General features: G+C 36.5%; 1 protein-coding gene across 1 annotated transcript in view; it reads left to right on the top strand.

The window, feature by feature from the left end:
* The window catches only part of LOC129225089 (myosin light chain alkali-like), a 64,890-nt gene extending 52,710 nt beyond the window's left edge, over window positions 1-12,180 (top strand). The window contains exon 6 of the mRNA XM_054859643.1: window positions 11,900-12,180. Coding sequence (XP_054715618.1) covers window positions 11,900-11,958 — 59 coding nt within the window. The 3' untranslated portion in view covers window positions 11,959-12,180. The remainder of the gene's footprint in view (window positions 1-11,899) is intronic.
* The last annotated feature ends 13,677 nt before the right edge of the window (window positions 12,181-25,857 follow it).

Below are 25,857 nucleotides of genomic sequence, written 5' to 3'. Positions count from 1 at the left end.
TTTTTCTTTGACTTATTTTCTCGCTCTTCAAAAAAAAAAAAAGTAATAGACGTTCAGTCGCTGTTTTACTTTTCGCTGCTGACGTCACAAGCGAAGTTGCTAGGGTTACCAGAACAAAGTTTCAGGACTTTGGCAAACTTCTCCAAATGAATATTTTATTCAACTAAAAATTCTAGCTCCGCTAATGATTGCTCTTAGTGAAAAATCATCAAAAAGAGATATCTTGCCAGAAAAAACAACCACGCGATCCGATCCAAGATGGCTGTCTTCATTTGTGACGTCACGCGGTGAAACATCTTGTTTTAGAAATGTGACATCTTAAAAAATTAATTAAAAATTAAATGTTCGGAAAGTAAAATATTTTCTGGCTCCATTGTATATATTTTTGCTTGTTCTATCAATTTTCGCAGGGATGCCCACCAGGGAGGGCGGGGCCATGGCGCAGACCACGCCATTGAAATTTTTAGGGAGGGGGATTGCTTTGAGGGGCATTTTTCTCATTTTTTGGGGATTCTTGGTTTTGGGGGTGGGGTCTCCGCGATATTGAGGGGGTGCGCCCTTGCCCTTAGGGGGTGTGGGCACCCCTGACTTCCGTGACTAAAAGTAGTACTTTTGACTGAAGGAAACACCCCCATTCAGAAAGAATCTTCGCGACATGTAGAATGCAGTTGCACAAAAGACAATATAAACTACTCAAATATACTGACAAAAATTTTTGTTTGATACACAACGTGTTAAAATCAGCATCACATTCTGAACACGTTTTTTTTTTCTTTTCTATTATTTTTTATCCAGATTTTCCTATTTTTTCCTGATTCTGTTTACATTGAATCAAGTAGCTCAGTTTGTACAGTCAGGGGAGGGGGGCGGATAATACTCTTAATTATTTGTCTATTATACGTGCACACACAAAAAAGAATATCACTCGGCATGGATTGAAGTCGTCTGAAAACTATTCGGATGGAATTTTGATAGGAGGCCATTCGAAAAGTAAAATGAACACAAAGATTGAATTTTTGACTGGAAACATCAATTTTTTCTTACATAAATTAATTCTGTGGACTAAAAACAGTCTGAGTATCAAACTTGGTTGTTTCCTATCAATGTAACAAAAGATATTCCCTATAAACGATTTCAAAAATCACAGAAATCTTCATCTCATATAAAATGCTGCTTCCAATGTCAAAACTTATGATGCAACAGAAAAAAAAAAAGATAAAATTAATTTGAATTTTGACATCTTGAATTCAAATTATGTTTTTCGCAATCACGAGTGTGTGTTTGTGTGCAGGGGGTATGTGTATATGTGTGTAGGCATGTGTGTTTGTGTATGTGTGTGTAGGCATGTGTGTTTGTGTCTGTGTGCTGGCATAAGTGTGTGGGTAGTTGTGTGTATGAATGTGTGTGCGTGGGGGCGGGGTATGTGTATGTGTGTGTAGGCATATGTGTTTGTGCCTGTGTGCAGGCATGAATGTGTGAGTAGTTGTGTGTATGTGTGTGTATGTGTAGGTGTCTGTATGTATGAGTGTGTGTATGTGTATGTGTGTATGTGGGCATACAGTTGTGTATGTATGCGCGTGTGTGTAGGACATGGATGCAACCTGGAGACGGCTTTCGCTATAGGAGCAGCATCGTGAGGAGCCGGTCGACGGTGATGGTGCGGAGGGTGGCGGTGGGAAAATAAAATGATAGGACATCAAAACAGTCAAGTGAGAACAATAAACAATCGTGATTGCTCAAAAAACTAACAAAACATAGCATAGGAAATAACCATTGCTAATCACCGTAATTAAGTAAGTTTTATGTAACTGATTTAAAATGCTGTGGCTTTGTTGTAGTCATTTATTTTCAAACTAGTGAAAAACTAGTTCATCATGCTGTTTGAGTTTGGGGGATCGGAATCTACGTATTTCTATATACGTATTTCTGTTTTATAAATCGTATATAATGTATTCTGGTGGCTAGTGTGGAATAGTTTAGACTTGCAATTTGACGTTGCACTTCTTCATAGAGAACGTATAAATTTATACGATTCAAAATTCACGGAAAGAACACTCATGCAGTAACGCTATACCATAAAAAACTAGCTGTACGCGCACAACTGTGCTCGTGCTATAAGTTTTTAAAAAAAGTTATTTGAGCGTATGTAAATTTCCTTTCCCATTCTGAAAGAAAAAAAAAAGATTTTGTTTCGTTAATTAAACTGTGCACACATAACTGTACCTAAGCTGCAATCGTATTCCAGGAATTAATAAAAAATCCTTAGATAATGACGACCTCGGTAGCAGAAACAGCGCGACTCTGAGACGCCCGTTGCAGATTTTTAGGATCTCCAGACTATTTCTGAATTAGAATTTTTTTTTTTCGCTTTCTGCACGAATTTCTTCAATTTAAAATAGCAAAATACAGTTCAAAGGGAAATTTAAAACAACGTGTCTGTCTACACCAGTGTGCAAAATTAAGATAATTTTCAGCTTTGGTCAATTATCTCAAGAACTACTGGTCCGATTTTGATGAAATTTGGAATATATATACATTAGTACAGCACAAAACAAATAATTATCCGACATTTAAATTACACACGCATTATCATGAACAACACTCGTTGGAGCCAGATGGTATGAAACAGCGGTTGCAAAAGTGAGCAAAAAAATGGTTAGTAGGGGGGTATGGTTCTCTTTAACAAATATACAGGCCACGCAGCACAATTTCATACTTGAAATGAGATAGTTTATGAGCTCCTGGGGCAGTTGGTTCCAGTTGCTCAAAAGCGCTGCTCTCGGGGCAAAGAGGGTCCTTGGAGGGGGTTTGAGAGTTGCTATTGCTCTCCCGATAAGGTCCCAGACATGTTCTTTTGGTTTAAAGTCTAGAGGTTTGCTTGGCCAATCCATCCAGCCAATATCTTTAATTTCTTGAAATTTGTCGACCAGAAGAGCTCTATGTATCCTTGCGTTATCTTCATTATGATGAACTCAGGACCAACAGCACCTCTGAAGAAGCAAACATAGGGCTGCGAGATCTTATCACTATACCTCACAACTATCACAAAGACTCTTTCAAAGACATGGAGGGGTGTGGGACCATCAAACAAGATGCCTGCCCAGGCAATTAAACCTCTGCCACCATTATATGGATTTCGCGGATATGGAAGCAAGTAGCGGGTACGTGTTTTTCTAACTATGAAAGTGCGACGAGAATCGTTGGTTAAGCTGCACCGGGACTCGTCCGTGAAGAGCGGTCGCTCATTGGTTCCATGCTCCAATCTTTATGCTCTCTACATCATGCTAAACGAGCTCTCCTGTTCGTAGCAATGAGCGGGACGCTACCAGCAGATCTTCTTGCAAACAACCCCCTCTCATGGAGTCTTCTGGAAACAGTCGACCTTGAAACTTGGGATCATGTGGCCACATGCAAGTCACGAGAAAGCTGAACATCCCTGTTACACCTCGCTATAATGGACAAATTGCGATCTTCTCCGGTCGTCGCGCTTCTCAGATGACCTTGCCCAACCTTCTCGTGATTGATACTGTATCCGGGAACTGTCTCTACAAGTTGCACCCGACACTGGGCGCAGAAAGAAATTCTCTACAAATCTGGACTTGAGACTGGCCTGCTTCTAGCCTTCCCACAATTCACCACCACGTTTCATTACCCAAACTTTTGCTGCAAGAGTCGGAAACTACTGATTGCTGCACAAAACACCAAGAAATTCGCTTGGATGTGCTAGCGAACAAGATACGCGTTTCTTACATTCCGATTCCAATGAGTGTTGTTTTCTTGATCGTGAGTGTATATTTTAAATTTTGGACTCTTGCTCGTTTTGTATTGCATCAATGTGCGTACATTTTCAATTTCATCAATATCGGTCCAGTAGTTCTTGAGATAATTGACCAATAAAAGCACAATTTTTCACAAAAACATGACTTCATTCATTATTGACAAAAACTTCGATTTATTTATAGAGAGTATGAAAAGAATTCATAAGAATTCTCGCAAAAAAGCACACAACGAACGAAAGTAAATTATTTTAACTGTTGCCACTATTTGTTTAGCGAAATGATGCAAATTAAATTAAAAATAAAAACACGGGGATATTTTCTGTACTTAAAGGAAAATTTTACGGATGTTACGTAAATTCGATTCACATAAAAAATAAAAGAATAATAATAATTAGTGAAATGTGTGTGTGAAGTAACGTCATGTTCTCCTCTCCTCTTGTTTATTCTTGCTCTAGCAAACAAACACGATAGATTTAACGTGCACCAGTTAACCTTAGCATACACACCGAACAGAGAATCATTGATCCACAGGCATCGAACACGCGCCTGTCCAATTACGAGCAAGGACGGATACTAGGGAGGTGCGATGGAGGCGATTGCCCTCCCCTTGAGGAACCCTACACCAGCAATTTTTCCAAACTGAAGTCCTAAAATGGAAGTTTAGACCCCTTTTGATGAAAATTTTTTGAAATTGAACCCTTTTGAAATTGAAATTTCAAAGTTTTAGACGGTCTTTGGCGGTTTTAGGGTAGGAACTTTGGAAGCTATTTTCCCGGTCATTTTACAAACTTTAAGTTTTAACGACGCGATTGTAGAAATCTCGGTTAGTGTTAGGAGAAATAATGAGTTCAGTGATTGTCTTCTGGTTAGTTTTCGAAACTGAAGTTTCAAAAAAGTGCAATTTTAGACGACCTTCATTATGTAGGAAGAGCGAGTTTCGAAACATTCCCTCAGAATTATTACGAAAGTGAAGTTCTAAAACGCAATATTAGGTTACTTTTTTCAACGGTAAAGGAAAGGAATAATTTCGGGGACCACCCCCTTGGTTATATTTCTATGTTTTGGTTGCATTAGATAAAAATGCTGAGGCAGTCCCAACCCCATAGAAGGTATAAATCAGATAAGTAGTAAGAGGTCAGCTAAAAAACCAGCCATCCCCTCCTTGAAAACTTTCTTGATCCGTCCTTGATTACGAGTTCAGTGCCTTACTGAACAGACCACCAGGGTCGAAGAAATGAATATACAGAATGTGACTTATAATGCAGAAAAGCACCAATTGACACATCCTGATTGAATTTTCAACAGTCAAAAAGCGCCAAATGAAAGTACAATTATCTGCGTTTACCATTGTTTTATGTATGTAAGATAATGTCTTAAAAACTATTCATTTAAAAAGTGTTGCTGCTGACGGTGGTACATGAGTATCCGCACTCATTCTTTTAAGTTGTTCAAAAATATTGGTTGTTTACGTAAGAGGCCGTAGTGTGGGATCTACATCAGATTTATTTATTTTTTAATTTTCTACTAAAGAAATATGCAGTCGGACCCCGATTTAACGAACCTCTATTTAACGAATTTCGCGATTTAACGAATTTTATACCCTGGTACTCAGTCTATAACCATGCATATACAACGAGAAAAAAAAATGTGCGATTATAACCCTTCTGATCTCATGATAAAACTGATTCTCATCCCTCATGATGAAGCAGGAGGAACTATTATTCGGTCTGAAAAAGTTAGTTATTTATATCTGCTTAAGGATTCGGCACAGCTCTTAGGTCTGATATTCGAGGGAAAAGAAAAATATTTTTCCAAACGGACGAACATTCATCAAATTTTTTTCGCTGTAATTACAACCTTTTCTCAAAATTGGAGTAGAAAAAAAAAAAGAGTTCATCTTTTTTTTCTTCTTTTTTACCCTCCCTTGAAAAAGGTGCACCTATACATTAAGGTGGTTCAAAAATACATGTAAAAAAAAGTTTCTCCTAGATTCCAGGACACTCCTCAATATTTTTAGACTTGTGGATAGCAATGTACTGGTAGAATTCTAGCTTCCTATTTCAAATGAAAGAGGGTGTTCAACTCCCTCCCCCAAACTTTATCAGTATGGGGAGGGGGGTTACAAGAATACATGGAAATGTAAAAACAACGCTACATATTATAATATACACGAGTACTATGCATATACATTGCAATAAAATAATTATTTACAAAAAAAAAAAAAACAGTTGGGGAAATTAAATGTTTCTAAATTTGTGACATTCTCCATGCTACGGCTAATGTTAAATGGAGGGGTCTTTGAGCATCGTCTTAAAATTTTTGAGTAAGAAGGTAAAACTTTTACCGCATAATACTATTAGTAAGTCCAAAAAAATTAGGGGGTGCCCTGAACTCTAGCTGAAAAAAAGTTTTTTTTGAACCACCGTACTGTACATGTTCTGTCTCGTGTCAACACTTAAAATCCAATAAGAAGTCGCAGTTTTTCGCCGATTCGTACAAAATAACGAAAAAATAAGTTTGAAAGCAACACTACCGTGGGTAGGTTAACTGCAGTGTCTGCTGAACTGAGTATTCGAGATAGTTGTAGAAACACGTTTTGGATTTCAATGTTAACAACGTGGTCGTTTCCAAAAATTTAAAAGAATTTTTTTCTGAAAGAGCATACTTAAAAACATAGGATCTGACCATTTTTTAAATAATTTATTTAAGTTTAATATTTTTAAAAAATTACTTAAATCGGTGCGCTTTCATTGTTTAACGCTTCTGCCGATGCATTACAAATGATGAAATGCCATCCACTGTTGCCATTCACAGAACAAAATATTTAATTCGCATCTTTACTCGCATACTGTATTGGCAACGATAGGGTAGATAGCAAGCGTAGAGCGCAATATTTAATTCGCTTCTTGATTATCATAACGTGGAAACGTGGCAGAAATCATTTGTGACGTCATCAAGACCATGCCTTGTTTGAAAAATCGAACATTTTAAAAAATTGATTAAAAAATAACTGTTGGGAAAATGAAAATATTTTCTGTGTTCATGATATTTTTTTTTTTTTTTGCTTATTCTACCAGTTTCAGTGACAAAAAGTACTACTTTTGACTGAAAGAAACAACCCCATTGGGAAATTTTGGAGCTAGATACTTTATCCCACTTTTATTCTAGAGGAATTCAAATAAGCAAGCTTGTACAATAAAGTTGGCGTACAATAGATGACAAAAATGCAAAAAAAAAATTCCAGTTACTGCCTTTTACCTACTACCTATATTGCCGTGCTAAGCACAAAAGTCGTATCTGCACTCTTTAGCAAAATTGAGTTACGGTCACCAAGTGGTTCTTTGTCACATATTTCACCTAAATACAATGTTTTATGGTCATATGCCAATGGGAAATATTTTTAAAAATACAGGTGTCCCTCCTATAACACGGTTAATTCGTTCCGTGTAGTATCGAAACCGTGTTATACGAGACTTTTTTTTAAATAACATTTTTACTTATTTTTAATACTAATTATGTACGTGCATGAGAAAAATCAGGTTAAGATGTAGCGTGTTATGCCGAAACCGTGTTATACGAGACTTAGAAATAATGCAAATCAAGGGATGTGTACCGTGTTGTATCGAAACCAAGTTTCATAAAAACAAAGTAAAAACTTATTGGAGTTATCAACTATTAACAGAATGTATTAAACAAAAATGAAAAAATCCATCTTTTTTAAACATAACTTTCGAGTTATATCACAATCATGAAGTATTAAATTCAAGTTTCGTACCGTGTAATATCGAAACCGTGTTGTACAAGTACCGTGTTATACGAGTACGAGGGACGCCTGTATTCTAGAAAAATTCAATCTGAATCAAATGCATGGAGTAGCACATTTTCAAACGGCAATTTCTCATTTTGAACTCAGTTGCAGGGACGACTTTTGCGCTTAGCACGGCAGTACAGCAAAATACTATTGCATAGTGGTTACTAAAATGCTTTCCCAACTTTTGGACATTCCATTCATATGAAAGAGCCCTTTCAAGATCTGAATTTGATACTAAACGAAGTTTTCTGTTGAGATCAGAAACGGACAATGGGGTAGTTTCCAAAATTTTAAAAGTATTTTTTTCTGAAAGAGCATGCTTAAAAACATAGGATCTGACCATTTTTTAAGTAATTTGTTTAAAATTAATATTTTTTAAAAATTACTTAAATCGGTGCGCTTTCATTGTTTACGCTTCTGCCGATGACATCACAAATGATGAAATGCCATTCACTGTTGCCATTCACAGAAAAAAATATTAAATAATTCGCATCTTTACTCACGTGTACTGGCAACGATACGGTTGATAGCAAGTGTAGAGCGCTACTTTAATTCGCTTCTTGATTGTCATAACGTGGAAACGCGGTACAAAGATGCGCCAAAAAGCATCATTTGTGACGTCATCTAGACCACGCCTTGCTTGAAAAATCGGACATTTTAAAAAATTAATTTAAAATAACTGTTGGGAAAATGAAAGAATTTTCTGGGTCCATGTTATTATTACTATTTATTTATTCATTTATTATTATTTTTTTTTCTTTTGCTTATTCTGTCAGTTTCAGTGACTAAAAGTACTACTTTTGACTGAAGGAAACAACCTCATTGGGGGAGGCCTGAAATTGATTTTAATATACTGCTTGATTAACAGAATGCAAACACAAGATACACAAAGTGTGCCTACTTCATTTACAAATGGTACTGTAGATACATAGAAAATAGCATTTCATCAAGAAGGAAACACCAATTAAAAAATATTAAAGTAGAGAGTGAAGTTATTGAAGGCAAAATTCTAGTTGATACAAAAAAAAATTACGTATGTCGCTTCATTTTAAAAATTGGGACAAATGAAACGATTCGTTTAAAGCATCATCAAGCAAGAAGAATGGGTACAGAAATCTTTGCGACTATACTTATGGCAAACCTTGCTACGTTCGTTATACGTAGTACGATCGAAAAGTTCGGGGACAAGTTGTATAAAATCTTATTCTAAAAAGATCACATCACCGAAGCACATCCACCTTCAAAATAGTCGCCTTGAGCGACTATGCACTTCTGCCAACGATCGTATAATTTTTCTAAGCACTCCTCGATTCCGCATTTTTTTTTACCCAAAAGAGAGACTAACAAACTTTTTTTATTTTTTGGATACAATTTGTTTATTTTGATGAGGTTTTTGTCGTTAATTCTTTTTTTTTTTTTTTTTAAAGTGATTAAAGATTTTTTATGGGAAAAAAAATACATTAACTGCATTGCTTAAAAGGTGCTACTACTTTATTTGCTCATTTTTTACGCATCTATTTTATCAGATGAGAGAAGCATATTATGTTTTTAGAAATTAACTTTAAATGTTTAAAATTTATATTTTACATTATTTGCATTTTTAGCTAATAAAGAGAATTTTGACCAGATGCTAGGAAATCGGTGTTGGTATACGAGAAAGAAGGCTCGTTTAGTTTTGGACGGAACTTCTTGCTATGTTATATCTAAGAGTCATCTATTACTTCCCAGGGTGTAATAAAAATATTATTTCCGCACATAAACAGGTTTATAAAATAAATATTGATTGTAAAACTTCGCAATTTCTGTAAAGTCTTACAAAGCTTGACCGTTTAAAATAAAAAAAAAATCGAAGGATTTTTTTTCCTACCCGCGTTTTGTGTTTTCTGATTTTAGATGTAAATCCGAACACATTCGAAACACTAGACAGCTCATTTTTTATCGAAAAATTAGAAAAAGTAAAAAAAAAATATCCCTGAAATTTTAAGAGTGCATTAGACTGATATATTTGAGTGAAAATGAACAAGGTTTAAAAAACACTCCCATATTGTGCGAAAACAAAATTTAAAAGACAAAAAGAAATGTCAATAGAAAGAACGCATTAACGAATTCATGTATTAAAAAGCATTAGAAAAGCTATTAAATATTTTTTGGCAACAGTAAATTCTCGATTATCCGCGGAATAAGGTGGCACGGTAATAGCGGATAAGCGAATTTGCGGATAATCCATAAGTTAGGTAAAACCGATGCTAATGCAAGGGCTTAAACAAATAAAATTAAAAATTTAAAACAAAAACCGACTGGGTCGCAAAAGTAGAATCAAGAGGGAAAATTGAAAATCCTTTTAAAAGCCTTATACTACTGAAATTAATTACAAGCATTTTATTTGTTAACAAATAGAAACTGGCAACAGATAAAAATTTTAAATCATTGCTTTTAATTTCCTTGTCGACCAACAATGAATTCGGTTACTAATCGCTGGATAAAGGCTTAGCCGTGATTAAAATCTGCTTTAAAAAGCGTTATATTCTATGTAACATGGAAGTACCTAACACATTCTATCAGACACAGGAAAAAAATACTCTTTATTTTGGTACAAAGTTTAAAGTTTTTAAAATATACTTTCATTGCAAAAATCGCGAAAAACCTTTTAGAGGTTTTTAATTAATATCTTCGTTAATTAATGTCATCCGAAGACGCAACCTAGCTAAAAGCACTCTCGATCAACTCTCCTTTCAAACGAATTTTTTTTTTTTTTTTCAAAATCGTTCCATCCGTTTAGACGCTAGAGTGCCACAGACAGATGCACACACACACACACACACACACACACACACACACACACGCGTCAAACTTATAACCCCCTTCCTATGTGTGTAGGGGGTTAAAAAGATTAATAACAGTCGCATGCGTGTAAACTATTGCTAAAAGACAACAGTGTATGTAAAAAATGCATGGAAAAGCTGAAGAAGGATAATTTATTATTGCAAACGCATTGTACACATACTTGAGCAAATCATGTAAACAGATTAACTGCAACAGATCAAACTAGGTAACACACACAAAAAAAAAGATAATGCAGTGGAGGAGAATTTTTTCACCACTAGTCCGATCACTCGCTTACGCGAGTGAGCAGATTTAAAATTTAGTTAGCACGGTAGATTTAAAATTTAGTTAGTAGGGTTGATCTAAAAATCAGTTAGTTGTGTATCTGAAGCAGTAATATACAGTAGACCCTCGTTTTAAGCGGGGGTTAAGTTCCACAGAAATGCCGCGTAAATCGAAGCCGCGTAAATTGAGACCTAATACAAGTAATGTTAAAATAGAGGTTTGGTTCCGTAGATAACAAAATACTTCATTCTAGTGATGACTAATTGTACTATAATAAGTTCAATGTGTACATATACTTATATCGACTTTTATGCACAACATGCAAAAAGAAAACATAAATTAATTTCGCGTTCTGTTTATAAAGAGGAGCTGGTTATGATAGTCTTTCGGCAGTCATTAAGAATTTTTCTCTGTAATTATTTGCAGAGCATTAACGCATCCGTGATCTCTTGCGTCATTTCCATGATAGAATCTTCCTTCACTAACAAGTCAGAAAGATCATTTCTATTATCTAGGAATGGCTCAAAATTTTCAATGTGAACATTTTTGGTTATGCGTCACAGACGCCGGTATTCTCGTTCGTTTTGGCTTCCTTTGTCACTCCTAAAAGCTCTTCTTCCAGTGAGTTCTGAACTGTGTGAGTTTAATAACTTTACTTCTGGAAAGAGCTCTGGAACCCATCGCATAAAATGTCTCAAGTGTCCCAAGCTCGATCATTAGCACTCCAAAATACAATCTATTACGCGTTATCTGCAATCTCAGGAGTTAGGATTTTGAAAAAAGGGGACAATTTTATCTGTTTGCATTGTCGCATCCGCGTTAAACCGAAACTCATCCCCGTAAAATAAAATAAAGGTGTCAAATCTTAAACCGCGTATAATCGAAACTGCATAAAATAAACCCGCGTAAAACGAGGGTTTAATGCACATAGTTTAGATCTAAAAATCAGGTTCCAACAAGTCAGATTCCGTTGACCCTGGAAGGTTTGATATCATTAGAAAGAAGTCAAAATAAGAATGTTCAAAAGCCGATTTTACACTTGTTAAATTAAAATGTGTGCATTTATCTGCATTCGGTTAATCGTCGCGGAAAATGAAACGCCGCGGATAAGACGTCCGCGGATAATCGGGAATTCACTGTATTTATAAATTTTATTTGTTTCCTTCACTCAATTTTAACATTCCCAATATTTCCTTTGCAGCCTTCTTGAGAACCCTGTTTGCCGGACCATTCCCTGAAGCACCAGAAGAAAAGAAGTAAATGTCTTCCAAAGCGTAACCATTCTCTCAGCGGTCTTCATGGGGCAGAAATATGTATGTAAAATAGTAAAAGTTACTAAATGTTCAAATTCGAAGCAGAGCACTTGACATCATGCAAAAGCAATAACAGAAACAACTCTATTGCATCAAAACTGAATTGAACGGACTCATTTTATAAAAATAAAGCTAATGCCGACGCAATAAAATTTCATTTCTTTTTGTAGTTGTGATTTTGTTTTGTATTCATTCCTCCATTATTTGAATTTGAGATTCTGTGAGATTTATAGCAAGTCCTTGCAAGACGACACAAACAATAATTCAAAAATTTTAATCGATTGCTAGCTTCAGTTGGGAGCGAAATTAATGAAACACTTCCATGGAGTATCAAGGGAACAGCAGCTTATACAATTAAAAACTGAGCGTATGTATCTATGTATGTACCTATGTATCTATGTAGTCATCTATGTCCACGTTTCTTCTCCCGATCGACAGTAAACTGACCGTCGAACCAGGTATCGATGGTTTCGTAATCTTCCCGTCTTCATGTTTGGCTATTCAACATTATCCTCCGATAATAATTAGCGGAGATATCAATTAAAACTATTAACTATAACACTTAGATTTCGACATAAAATCCCTATTTTTCGAAGACTTTCCTCCATTCAAATTATTATTCAGTGCTTCATCTCAACTTTCCGCAACAATGCTTTTATTAAAATGTAAAGCGGTGAAGAAAATCATTGAGATAAAAGATCTGTTGCCGTTTTTTGTCTCGAATATGAGCAAATAAAATTCTGGGTTTTGTTTTACAGGCTTCTCCTGTGATCGGGGGATTTAAAATGTTTACTTTTTGGTTATTTTTTAAAACTCTGGCGAAAAATTTAACTGTTTTTTTTTTTTTTTTTGTTTTTTTTTTGTTCAAGCCTGAATGTTGAACACGCGTCACTTGACATAACTTGTATTTTCGAAGTGGACCGTGCAAAGCCGGGCGACGTAGCCAGTTTCCAATATAAATTCTAACCCCAGAGCCAGACGGTCGTAAATCCAAAAATTGCGATTTTCGGTTTATTAGTGCACTACATGTAGAAGCCTATTCCGCACCGAGCCATGAGAACGTGATTCTTAAAATAAAAAAAAATACTTTTCAATTTTTTACCAGGATTAAAAGAGCGCCCGTCGCATTTTTTGAAGTGTCCAGAGGGGGAGGGGGGTTAGAAAAATCTCTACATACCCTTACATGGTGGGAGGGGGAGGGGTTCAAACCCATTCTTACGTAACATTTTCCAAGCCGATATTTTGTATTTGAAATCGCGCGGTCAAGTGGTTTGGCAGGGATATATGACCAAAAGTATTGAGACACTTTCAAAAATTCATATTTTTAAGGATTTCTCGAGAAATAAAAGACCAATTGCTTTGTAACTTTTTTCACATAAAACGTATGTTCCAGCTGTCATTTTCCATTAAAAGTTATATCTCCCATGCATTTAGGGGACCAGCAACAAATTGAGGAAAACAAAAAGGTTTTTTGATCATCGTTCATCGTAAATAACTGAGAATAAGCTTTAAATTTCAGAAATTTGTTACCTTACTGTGTACAATTATTTTACGTACTTTCGAGAAAATATCACTGATATTTATGAAGATACTAGTGGTACCCGCACGGCTTTGCCCGTAATAGAAAAATTAAAAGGTCTTCTGGTTCGCCTGTGTGGCGAATTTTCTCTCCAATTGGCTTGTACAAATGTTACGGTTCCACGTTATGATAATTTCGTATCTCGCCAATTGGCTTGTGCCCATGTTACTGTTCCACGTCATGATAATTTCGTAATTTACTCGTCCATCTTATGACAATTTTGTTCTTAAAATTGGAATAGGAAAAGAACTACATCGAATTTTCAAAAAATCGCTTCGAGGTGCTCACCCCTATGCTAACTAATTTTGTGCCAAATTTCATGAAAATCGGTCGAACAGTCTAGGCGCTATGCGCGTCACAGAGATACTGACAGACAGACAGAAATCCGGACAGAGAGAGATCCGGACAGAGGGAGATAGATCCAGACAGAGAAACTTCCAGGTTTATTATTAGTAAAGATAAAGAAGAAAGATAAACACATTCTTCCTCATATTATCAAATTTATATGAAAAATAGGCTTAAAATTGGAATAGAAAAAAAACAAAATCGAATTTTCGAAAAATCGCTTTGAGGTGCACACCCTCATGCTACAAACTACCTTTGTGCCAAATTTCATGAAAATCGGCCGAACGGTCTAGGCGCGTCACAGTGATCCTGACAGACAGAGATCCAGACAGAGAGACTTTCTGCTTTATTATTAGTAAAGATGGGCATTTTTCTCAGAACTACGAATTTTATTTGAAGCTTTTTGACTCATAACACGTAAGGTTTTCCATCAAAGCGTACCAAACTTTCAGAAAACTTGACAGTACACAAGAGAAGTATAATATTAAAATTCAAAAGTAAAATGTTGAAAACTTGATAAAATATGGACCTTTAAAGTAATTGATTTTTCTCTGCGCATGCGCGAAAGATAGCAATTTACAACTTTTTTCTTTATTTCAAGGCACAGTAAACTATCGTCATTGCAATGTTCCAGAGTTCTGGCATTAGTTTATTTCACTTGGTATATAGCCCCTTGGAATCCGTCCTTAGTAATTGGCCCCCAGTGTATAAGTTACCTAGGGTCCGGAACCTAGGACCTTTTATACCTAGGGCCCGTATAAAAAGTTAAATTTTAAGTTTTTTGACTCATTTTTATTTTTCCTTCATACTTTCAATATCTAAGCTCTGCATCTGTTTTTGAACATTTTTGCAATTGGAAGTATACATCTAGGACTAACGGTTGCAAAAATAGAGGTCTTGCAGGTTCAACCCGGAACACCATGTACAGACGAAATCTTTAAAAATGAATTTTTAAAACGGCTTTATGTGATTCTTGGAAGTTTTTAGAACGTGCAGCAGGGGCACCCAGACGGAGAGTCAAGGGAGGTCGTTGTGACCTACCAAACAATTTCTGCATTCGGTAAATTTGGACTCATAACTACAAAACTGCCATTTTTTAAAGTCCCTTTTCGATAGATGGTCTTATGGATGCATACTCGTATTTAATCGATCGGAAAATTTTGGAGTTTCAATCGGCAATACAACAGTGTTGCTAGATGGTCAAATCCAGATTTCCCCAATTTCCTTCCAACTTTTCCCCAAAAAGCGATGTTTTCTATCAAAATTCCCCAAATTCAAGAATTATTTTTCTATTAATACTTTCTCAAAATGAATCGACTTCCTTTAATATTTTTGTCTCTTGAAAAGTTTTTTTCCCCCAAATAGCCAAATTTTCTGATAAAATTCCCCAACTTTTTTTCTTCCCATTTTCGCATTTTTTTTTTTTTTTTTCGTCTTCTTTATCTTTATCTTTACTAATAATAAAGCTGAAAGTCTTTCTGTCTGAATATCTCTCTGTCTGTCAGGATCTCTGTGACGCGCATAGTGCTTAGATCGTTCCACCGATTTTCATGAAGTTTGGCACAAAATTAGTTTGTAGCATAGGGGTGTGCACCGAACATTTTCCCGAGCAAAATTATCATACGATGGACGAGTAAATTACCAAGCTATCATTACGTGGAACCGTAACGTGGGCAAGCTAATTGGCGAGAAATTCATCATGCATTATTTGTAAATATACAGGGGAACCAAAACACCTTTTAATTTTCTACTGCGGGCAAAGCCGTGCGGGTGCCGCTATTCATAAATACAAGCGCCTGACTAAAAGATAAGAAATGGCCAAATATTTATTTTTCTACTTGCATTTACTATTCTGCTTCTGTATGTACATTTAAGCTATGATTTTTGTATATATTTATCCAAGAACATTCTTCATCACACTTATTTGTACCTGTTTCACGTATCAACTAGTTACTCACGCAGAACATAAATGCGAATTCCGTGGCATAATATTCCACATAATGCGAAATGCGAATTCCATAAAGTATAGCAAAGCTAAACCAACGCTATTTGATACAAACAATGTAACTACTACTTCTTGTCGTGAATCTAAATTCTTTTTTCCCCGAGGTTTTTTCTTTCCCCAGGTTTTCCCCAAGAAAAAAATTTTTCCTCAAAGAATTCCCCTCAAAACTCATTTCCCCAAAATTTCCCCAGAGAGCACCAGATTTCTCCAAAATGGGGAAATTTTCCCCAATCTGGCAACATTGAATACAGGGTTCCCGCCCACCAAAAAATTTAAGTTCAGGGCGCCCCTGTGTGCAGCTATGTTCCCTTCTTGCACCGGGGTTTTCAATTTAATAAAAAAATCTCAATAATCTGTACAGTGATGAATCGAAAATCAGATGTGAAATGCATGCCAACTAATGGCACTCATATAGGGGAGCAAGTGGGGGCTCGATCCCCCCCTCCCCTAGAAAATAGAATTTCTTTGCTTTTAGTACATTTTTCTTTTTAAAAATGTAAAAACATTTCTTCTCCAATCATTAATGAATAAGTTATTAAAAATTTCAAATTTTAATAACTCCAATCTGCCCTGAAATCGGTTTCCATGGGGAAAATACGCAGCTTAAAAATGGGGAAAATATCTTAGACCCACCCTCTTTTCAAATTTTGCATACTCGCGCCCTTGGGAGAGAAGATATTCTAGAATTGATATAAAAATTAATTTTACATAACTTTACTAAATTTTCTTCTTGAATGAGTAAAAAGGATTTTATTTAATTAACTAGTGGTACCCGCACGGCTTCGCCCGTAATAGAAAAATTAAAAGGTCTTTTGGTTCGCCTGTATTTACAAATAATGTATTGTGAATTTTCTCGTCAATTGGCTTGTACTCATGTTACGGTTACACGTTATGATAATTTCGTATCTCGCCAATTGGCTTGTGCCCATGTTACGGTTACACGTTATGGTAATTTCGTAATTTATGTAGTTTTTTTTCTTAAAATTGGAATAAAAAAAGAACCACATCGAATTTTCGAAAAATCGCTTCGAGGTGCACACCTCCATGCTACATACTAACTTCGTGCCAAATTTCATGAAAATCGGCCGAACGGTTTAGGCGCTATGCGCGTCACAGACATCCTACAGACATCCTACAGATATCCTACAGACATCCAGACATCCAGACATCCTCCGGACAGAGAGACATTCAGCTTTATTATTAGTAAAGATTGAAAAACTGCCAAAAGCGTGCTGGTTATTTCTTGGTTTTTCTTTAAAAGGAACGAGATTCGTTCTCCCATTTCATACCCGCATTTTCTAAAAGTTATTTCATACTGATTGAAGTTCATGTAATAGCAACTTTCATTTGCCCATTTATTATTACAGATAATATGAAAAAGATAATCGGAAACGTTAAAAGAAATATCTCCTGCTCCAAAGCGCCTTTTTTAAAAAAAATCTATATAGATATTGATTAACTTCACATTTCAATAAAAATGTTTTTAGTTGTTAGAAAACTGATCCAACAGATGGCAGCACCACTCTTTATCGGGAGAAGACAAATTTGGCTTTTTAGCTTTCTCTAATCCTACTTTTTTTTTTTTCTATTTAAAACAAGGGCGCACTTGGTTCCCCAAAGAGGACGCCAACCTTGATTCCAAAAGTACGTACAGGCTCAGGACGGAAAAAAAAAAAGAAAGAAATTAAGGTGCATCGGTTCGAGGGCGCAAAAAAAAAAAAAAAAAAAGAAAGAAAGAAAACGAAGACGCATAGTTCGCGAGCGTGAAAAAAAAAAAAAAAAAATTAAGAAATTAACTTGGATTCTGAAATTTTGAATTCAAATTATGTTTTTCGCAATCACGAGTTGCAACAGGGCCCTACTCATTGGGGGCTATTGTTTCTAGAAACAGCTCCTGTCCCCCCAAGCCTACCCCTCCTCCTGGGCGGTTACGTGTGTATAGTTGTGTGTCCGTGTGCAGGCATGTATGTGTAGGCCGCGTGCTTGCATGTGTAGGCTTGTGTGTGTGCGTAGACCTGTGTGTATGCACGTAGGCGTGTGTGTATGTGTGTAAAGGCTTGTGTGTATGAGCGTGTGTGTGTATGTATGTGTGTGTATGTATATGTGTGTATGCGTGTATGTGTATGTATATGTGGGTATGCGTGTGTGTGTATATGTGTGTATGCATGTGTGTGTATATGTGTGTATGTGTGTGTATATGTGTATGAGCACGCGTGTGTGTAGGGCATGGACGCCATCGACCAGGAGAAACAGATTCCAGGAGGCAGTGCTCGGAGCCGCACCTGCAGGAGGCCGGTGGTGCTGGTGTCCCTGGTCCAAGCTGAAAAAGGCACGGACCTCAAAAACGGTCAAGTGAGAACAATTAGCAAACGTGATTGCTCAAAAAAAAAAAAAAAGAAGGCGCATAGGTTTGAGGGCGCAAGGAAAAAAAAAGTCACATAGGTGCGAGGGAGTAAAAAAAGAAAAAAAACAAAGGCGCCCTGGTTCGAGGGCGCAGGAGAAAAAAACCCCCGAAAACATGCAGGTTCGAGAGAAGACGCAAGACGCAATAGTAAAAAAAAAGTCTCTCAGATGCGAGAGCGTAAATAAACCTGAAGCTCACAGGCTCCAGAGCGCAAGTGAGCACGCACTGGCCCGCGGGCCGATGAGCCGACGGCTAGTCCGCCCCTGATTTAAAATCCGCCCCTGATTCGAAGTATGTCCACTTATAAGTAAGCCACTTATTGCGGGTGCGATCCACGATATCATAATCGAGAAAAAAAAAAAAAGCATGCCGAAAGAAAGTGCTTTACGAATCGGAACAGTTTGGGATCAGGTGCGCCCCGATGGGAAGTCACAGGAGGTCACGATGACCTGCAAGACATTTTGTTATTCGGCAAAATCATTATTCGGCAAACATTGGAGTTCTATTCGGAAAAAATTATCACTATTCGTCGAAATTTGGAATTCTATTCGGGAAAATTATCATCATTCGGTACAATTTGGAATTATATTCTGCAAAATTGTCATTATTTGGCGAAATTTGGAGTTTCATTCAGCCTAACTATCATTATTCGGCGAAATTTGTTCTATTCGGAAAAATAATCTCTATTCGACGAAGTTGAGTTCCATTCGGCGATTTCAACTTCCGAGAGTCAGAGTCTGTCATCTTTCCACAAAGTGCGCCACTCTGCGAGTGCTTGCGGAGTCGGGATCAGACTGATTTTTTTTGAAGTAAAAGAGTCGGAGTTGAACGCTCAGAAATTTTCGGAGTCGGAACTGAAGTCAGTCATTTTCGCTCTGACTCCGCAGTCCTGAATTAATTTGCAAGACAGATTATAGACAAACAGAAAATACTTGTTTCAGCAACGACTGAAATCAAAGGCAATAACGGAAAGATGGAAAACTTTTGTTCCAGATACAAAGTATAGCCATTGAGAAGAGATAAAATGGAGGGAGTGAAGACTTTCATTCATGAAACCAAAGACCCAAAGTCACGTGATAGATATTACAGCAAAGCATTGGAAGAAATCAGGTTTCCTTCGCTTGTTTCACGCAAAACGTGCCAACCATTCTTCGTTGTTGAGTCACGTGACTTGGAGTCTTTGGGTCAGCTTTTGCTAAGCCAATGATTGGACTTGCTCCCTCCATTTTAATCTCTGCTCTAAGAATGAGCATAATGGGGAATGCGGGGCAAAGTGAAATGGTGAAATATTTACTCTGCTTTTAGCGCCACCTATCTAGTAATATTTTACCAAAGTAGTAACACATGTAGTCTATTCCAGTCAAGAACAAAATACCTCTGAAAATTAAAAAATATGAAAGTACAAGCAATTTTCAAAACTTGATACTCATGTTGTAATATTTTGTTGCAAGATTTTTTTTTATTTATTTTTTTTTTTATTATATTAAATCATAAAGTTCTTGTTTTAACATTTTAAACATTATCAGAGATTTACTAATATTCAGTGAAGTATTTATTTTTTAAATACAATTAAACTTATTTGTATTTTAAATGCTTTCTACAGTTAGTCCAGTGCATGCGGCGCAAAGTGGATGAAGCAAAGTGCAATAATTCATTTCATTTACTAATTCAATCTGTTATCAATCCACTTAAGTATTCATTTCTTAATTATTTCATTTACATTCCTTCATATAATACTTCACTGATTTATTCACTCATTCACTAATGTATTCACTCATTTATTTTTTATCACATATTAACTAATTAATTTTTTTTCTCGTTTATTGTTTAATTTCCTTTTCATTTATTCATTTATTGTTTTATTCACTCATTTATTTGATCCGAAATATCTTTAATAATCGAATAGAAAGCATTTCATTTTAAAAATGTTTTTTTTTTTTTTTTTTGAGCAATCACGATTGCTTATTAATTGTTCTCACTTGACTGTTTTGATGTCCTTTGATTTTATTTTCCCACCGCCACCCTCCGCACCATCACCGTCGATCGGCTCCTCACGATGCTGCTCCTATAGCGACAGCCGTCTCCAGGTTGCATCCATGTCCTACACACACGCGCATACATACACAACTACACACACACACACACACGCGCACACACACACACATACACACACACAAATACACACGCACGCACACACATACACACACACAAACACATACACACCTACACACATACACACACGCATACATACAGGCACCTACACATACAAAAACATACACACAACTACCCACACATTCATGCCTGCACACAAGCACATATGCCTACTCACACATACCCTAACCCCCCCACACACACATTCATACACACAACTACCCACACACTTATGCTAGCACAAAGACACAAACACACATGCCTACACACACATAAACATACCCCCCCCCCCACACATTCATACACACAACTACCCACACACTTATGCCAGCACACAGACACAAACACATATGCCTACACACACACATATCCCCTACACACATACACATACCCCCTGCACACAAACACACACGCCTTCATACACACAACTACCCACACACTTATGCCAGCACACAGACACAAACACATATGCCTACACACACATATCCATTACACACATACACATACCCCCTGCACACAAACACACACGCCTACATACACACACTCGTGATTGCGAAAAACATAATTTGAATTCAAGATGTCAACATTCAAATTAATTTTTTTTTTTTTTTTTTTCACTTTGCCCCATGAAAGTGAAAAGTTTCCACTTTTTTTTTTTAGAAGTACGAAAATACTCAAAAAAATGAAAAATAATGTTTCAATGCAAGCTTTATTAAAAAATATATTGTTCTTTCGTTCAGCACCGTAATTTTCAGAACAACTTGTTCATTTTGAAAAAAGTAAGAAATCTTAACTATTTCACTTTGCCCCGCATTGGCCTAACTGCTAAAACAACAAGTATATCCAAAGCAAGAGAACGTGTTTGCATAATTTCTCGGCATCTTTCATTGCATGTCTAACATGTGATTGACACGTTATAATTACTCAAGATAACAAAAATAAGTCTTCACATCTGATGCGTAAGGTTCACGATTTCCTTGGATGGGTTGACTGTCTTTTGTTTGAGAAAACGTTCTCACAATCTCCCCCTTTGATCGGATCCGGTAGGGAAGTGGGCGGTGCAGACACATGTTGGAGGGAAGAGAAGTTCATTCTCTTTCAATTTTCGGTCTCAATAATTTCAAGTTAGCTTCCTCCACCTATAGTCACTCTATTAAGAGAACAAATTGGTCACGGGAAAAAAAAATGAATCCATAAGAAGAGTAGAGTCTTATGCTCATGCGGGGTCTGGTCTCATTATCATCATGAAGATCATCATGATTGTCAAATAAAATAAGGATTAAAAGAATTTTTATTTTATTTTCACGACTTTCACTGGATAAGTTATTGGAACAAATGTTTGTTCAACCAAAATTAATTTAAAAAAAAAATTATTTTTTTAGCAATCACGAATTACTTATTGCTTTCAGTTGACCGTTAAATGACGTCCGTGTACTTTGACTTCATTTTTCCATGCTTATAATGCAGGCGTCCATGTGCCTCGGAATCGAATTATTTATAAACGATCTCCTCGACTTTACACAATCCTTTTAATACGAAACCAGCACACAACACCTAGCATCAGCACACAATATCCAGCATCCAGCCCCTGGCATTCATTTGAATTTCGACGCCTTGAATTCAAATGACGGTTGCTATAAAAGTCATTAGTAAAAACAAGAAACCGAAGTATGTAAAGTACTTGGGCGTGAGCTTAGACAGAAAACTCACATTCAAATATCACATTCGTGAAACCATTAAAAAAGCTAAAACAAAAATTGGCTACATGTACGGTCTATTAAGCAAGACCAACTCATTAAGCACCCCCAAGAACAAACTCGCCATATATACTACCATCATCCGCCCAGCAATGGTTTACAGCATCCCGGTATGGGGTCATGCTGCAAAAACCAACATGATGGGGCTCCAAGTCATCCAAAACAAAATACTGAGAAAGGTCTTTAATGCCCCTTGGTTTGTCTCCAATGATACGATCCATAATGATTCCCACATTGTGTATCTAACAGATTTCATTATTGACAAGGCAACAAATTTCTTCACTCGACTCACCTACCACCCCAACCCACTGATACATGACCAAATACAATACACATACAATAAGGGAGGCACAGGCTTCCCTTCGGACACAATGTTCATTACTTACCAACACAAGTGGCCCTGAAAAGATTCCTTTTTTTTATATATATTTTCCTCCTCCCCCTCATACCATCAATGATCTGTTCCATGCTATGACCCTATACCCTCACACCCGGCAAAAGAGCTCACGCTCTCCACCGAAGAAAAATCATGATCCGTATCCGTAGAAACCGAAGGAGTAAGGTCATATCGCAATACGTGATTGCGAAAAACAGAATATGAGAATTCAAGATCTCAAAATTCTAACTTTTTTTTTTCATTAACAATGCTAAAAACGTTTTTCAGGGTTTAAAATTAATGGGAAAATACTTGCAACAACTACTTGCATCATCTGCAATGCATAGAAGGAGTAATTAAGCCAAAAAAGCAGCGTAAATTTCACATTTGTTATTCGTAGTCAGTAATGAATACCCTCTTTTTTGCAAACAGACACATACACGTACAAATATGTATCAGTGCGCGTATTAAATGATAGACAGTGTATTATTTGTTTAATTTTGTGTGCCCTATTTTGATAACATGCAGATATATATACTCTTACTGTACTATACTGACCGGGTTAGGTAAATGGCAGTACAGTGTACAGTAAAACCTCGTTAACGAAAATCTGCATAATCAGGATAATTGCCAAAACACATTCTGAAATAAGCAAACTCATCTTTTATTGCAGAAAAAACAATGTTTTGCAAAAAAAAAAAAAACTACATCGTACAGTTTCTCGCAAATATACTTTATCATAATTATTGTTCAGCTGCAGTAGTGTCGAACTGCCTGCCGCTGCAAGTACGCTGTATTGTTTGTTAGATAAGTACTATTCTTTATTGTACGTTCTATGCAGGAGTTGTTCGTTTAATCAAACCAAAAACCGAAAATTTGCTGTATTTATAGTTCCGTTCTTGAAATCATAATTTGAAATTGTTATTTAAGTACATACTATATGTATCTTTTATAGCACTACAAATTTGATCCGGATAAAACGGAGATCCGGATGAACGACGGCCTATTAAGCAGGGTTCTGCTGGATTTACAAATTTTTCGTTTTTTTCTTTCATTTCTCTTCCCCCCCCCCCTTTTTTTTTTTTTTTTTTTTGAACTTGCACTTTTTTCATTGATCTCAGTTTAGTTTTATTGTACCTTCGTAATTAATATGATTTCCTCTGAAAATAAAGCTTTATTAATAGAGGCCTAACTTTAAATGTTCGATATCTAATTGATGTCAACGGGGAACCAAAAACGTTTTTCTTCAAATATCTTTGAGCTTTATTGTTTGCACATACTACCATTGACCAGCATGTTCACCACGATGGGAGGTCTCTATGACCTCGCAAAAATGTCCTTATTCGGGAAATTTTGACTGACGATTTCGCAAATTTGGAGATGGCATTGCAAAATTGCAATTTTTTCAAAAAAAAAAAAAAAAAAACAAAATTATAGCTTTGCTTAATATCCCTTCTCATTAGACTCATGTGTGCATGCTCATATTTTATCATTCAGTAAAATTCGGAGCTTCATTCGGCAAAATGAAAATTCCCTTCTGCCAAAAATTTGAGTTCGGGGCCTCCTTGTTAATCAACACAGGGTTGTCAAGTTTGGCTAATATTTTTGGCTATTTTTGATCACACTTGGCTAGAAAAAATTCAAAAGCTTTAGCCAAACCAGTATTAGGCAATTTTTAAGCAAAACTGTTGAATGAGCTATTTCACTATTATTTTTGTTGTTAAAATGGCTTTATGTAATTTCAAAATCATGCATCTACATTTTACGTAATATTTATCATACAAAATATAACGTCCTGCAAATCCGTAAAAAATGTCAAACTAAAGTCTCAAATTTTGAGTCTCCTATTTTAAGGGTTGACTGACGAAAGTGATTTTCAGAAAACATTTCTTCATTTAGGATGCCAGAATTAAATGTTTATTACCAAACTTTAAGATGAAATTCTGAAAAAGATTCACAACTGAATTTGAAAGCCTCCCACAAGTGGTGTTTTAAGCATTGAGAAGAGATAAAATGGAAGGAGTGAAAACTTTCATTCGAAGATCCCAAGCCACGTGATAGTGATAGATTTTAAAGCAAAGCATTGGAAGAAATCAAGCTTCTTTCGCTAGTTTCACGCAAAACATGCTAACCATTCGTCCTTGTTGAGTCACATGACTTGGCGTCTTTGGCCCAGCTTTCGCTAAACCAATGATTGGATTTACTCCCCCCAATTACTAATTCATGCTCTAAGGCTTTAGGCAGAACATCAAACAGATCGTATGAGCTATTATTTAACATAGCAATGTGGGAAAGTGGATCCCAACCTAAAAATATCCAAATATCTAGGTAGAAAGGTATGTGGTTTTTGTACAGGTTGTATATTTTTGGCTAATTTCCCGCAGCGGTTTATCTATTTTCCTAAATGTTCACCTGGCAACCCTTAACGATTCACCATTAACGATTTAAACCGCAATTCCATAAAAATTATCGATGACTTATTAAAATGATTTACTCTGGCCCTCTAGCCAGTGGCGCAGCGAAGAGGGGGGTGGGCGTAATAACACTCCCCAGATCCCTAGGTTTTAGCATTGTTGCCAATCCTAATACAGTAGCTTATACACACATGCAAGGGCTGTTTTGACTTTAAAAAAAGCCTTCCAGTAGGTAATTCAAGTTTCGCTAGTGACTATAGCTGATGCACTTCAAAAATTGCTATTGTATCCGTTAAAAATAAAATCTTTTCCGAATTCCGTTAATTAGTTTATCACCAGCTGACTCGGTATTTTACGCCAGCCAATCTAGAATCGACATTTTCTGTTTCATCATTGAAGCAGACATCATTCCTTCGGAATATTTATCGATTATGGCAAATGGAACATGTAACCTCAGACACCGAAATCGCGCGTTGACATTTTATTTAAGTGCACAAACTGTCACCGTAACCCCAGTTATCCGCAGAACAGGCGTGTCAAAAAGGAATCATAAGAATGTGACGAGGACACATTTTCGCCATTTCGAATCGCGTTTCCTGTTCAACTTCGAAGCTTCATTTAAAACTTTCTGAGCCAACCGAGGAGGCGAATTTAAATTCGTTGACAGCGTTCGTTCCTGTTAAGTGTAGTTTCCTGTAGCCGTCACGTATGGATCTGATGCTGGAAACTTCAAATATTGAAGCGTTACAGTTAACTCACCAAGTTAATCGGTACGGTTGCAGCGTAACTTTTCTCCCGTGCCCGTTGTTTAAAGC

The sequence above is a fragment of the Uloborus diversus genome, chromosome 6 (genome assembly GCF_026930045.1).
Source record: "Uloborus diversus isolate 005 chromosome 6, Udiv.v.3.1, whole genome shotgun sequence".
Classification (NCBI taxonomy): domain Eukaryota; kingdom Metazoa; phylum Arthropoda; class Arachnida; order Araneae; family Uloboridae; genus Uloborus; species Uloborus diversus.
The sequence above is the reverse complement of the archived record's forward strand: the minus strand, read 5'-3'. Positions and strand labels throughout refer to the sequence as shown.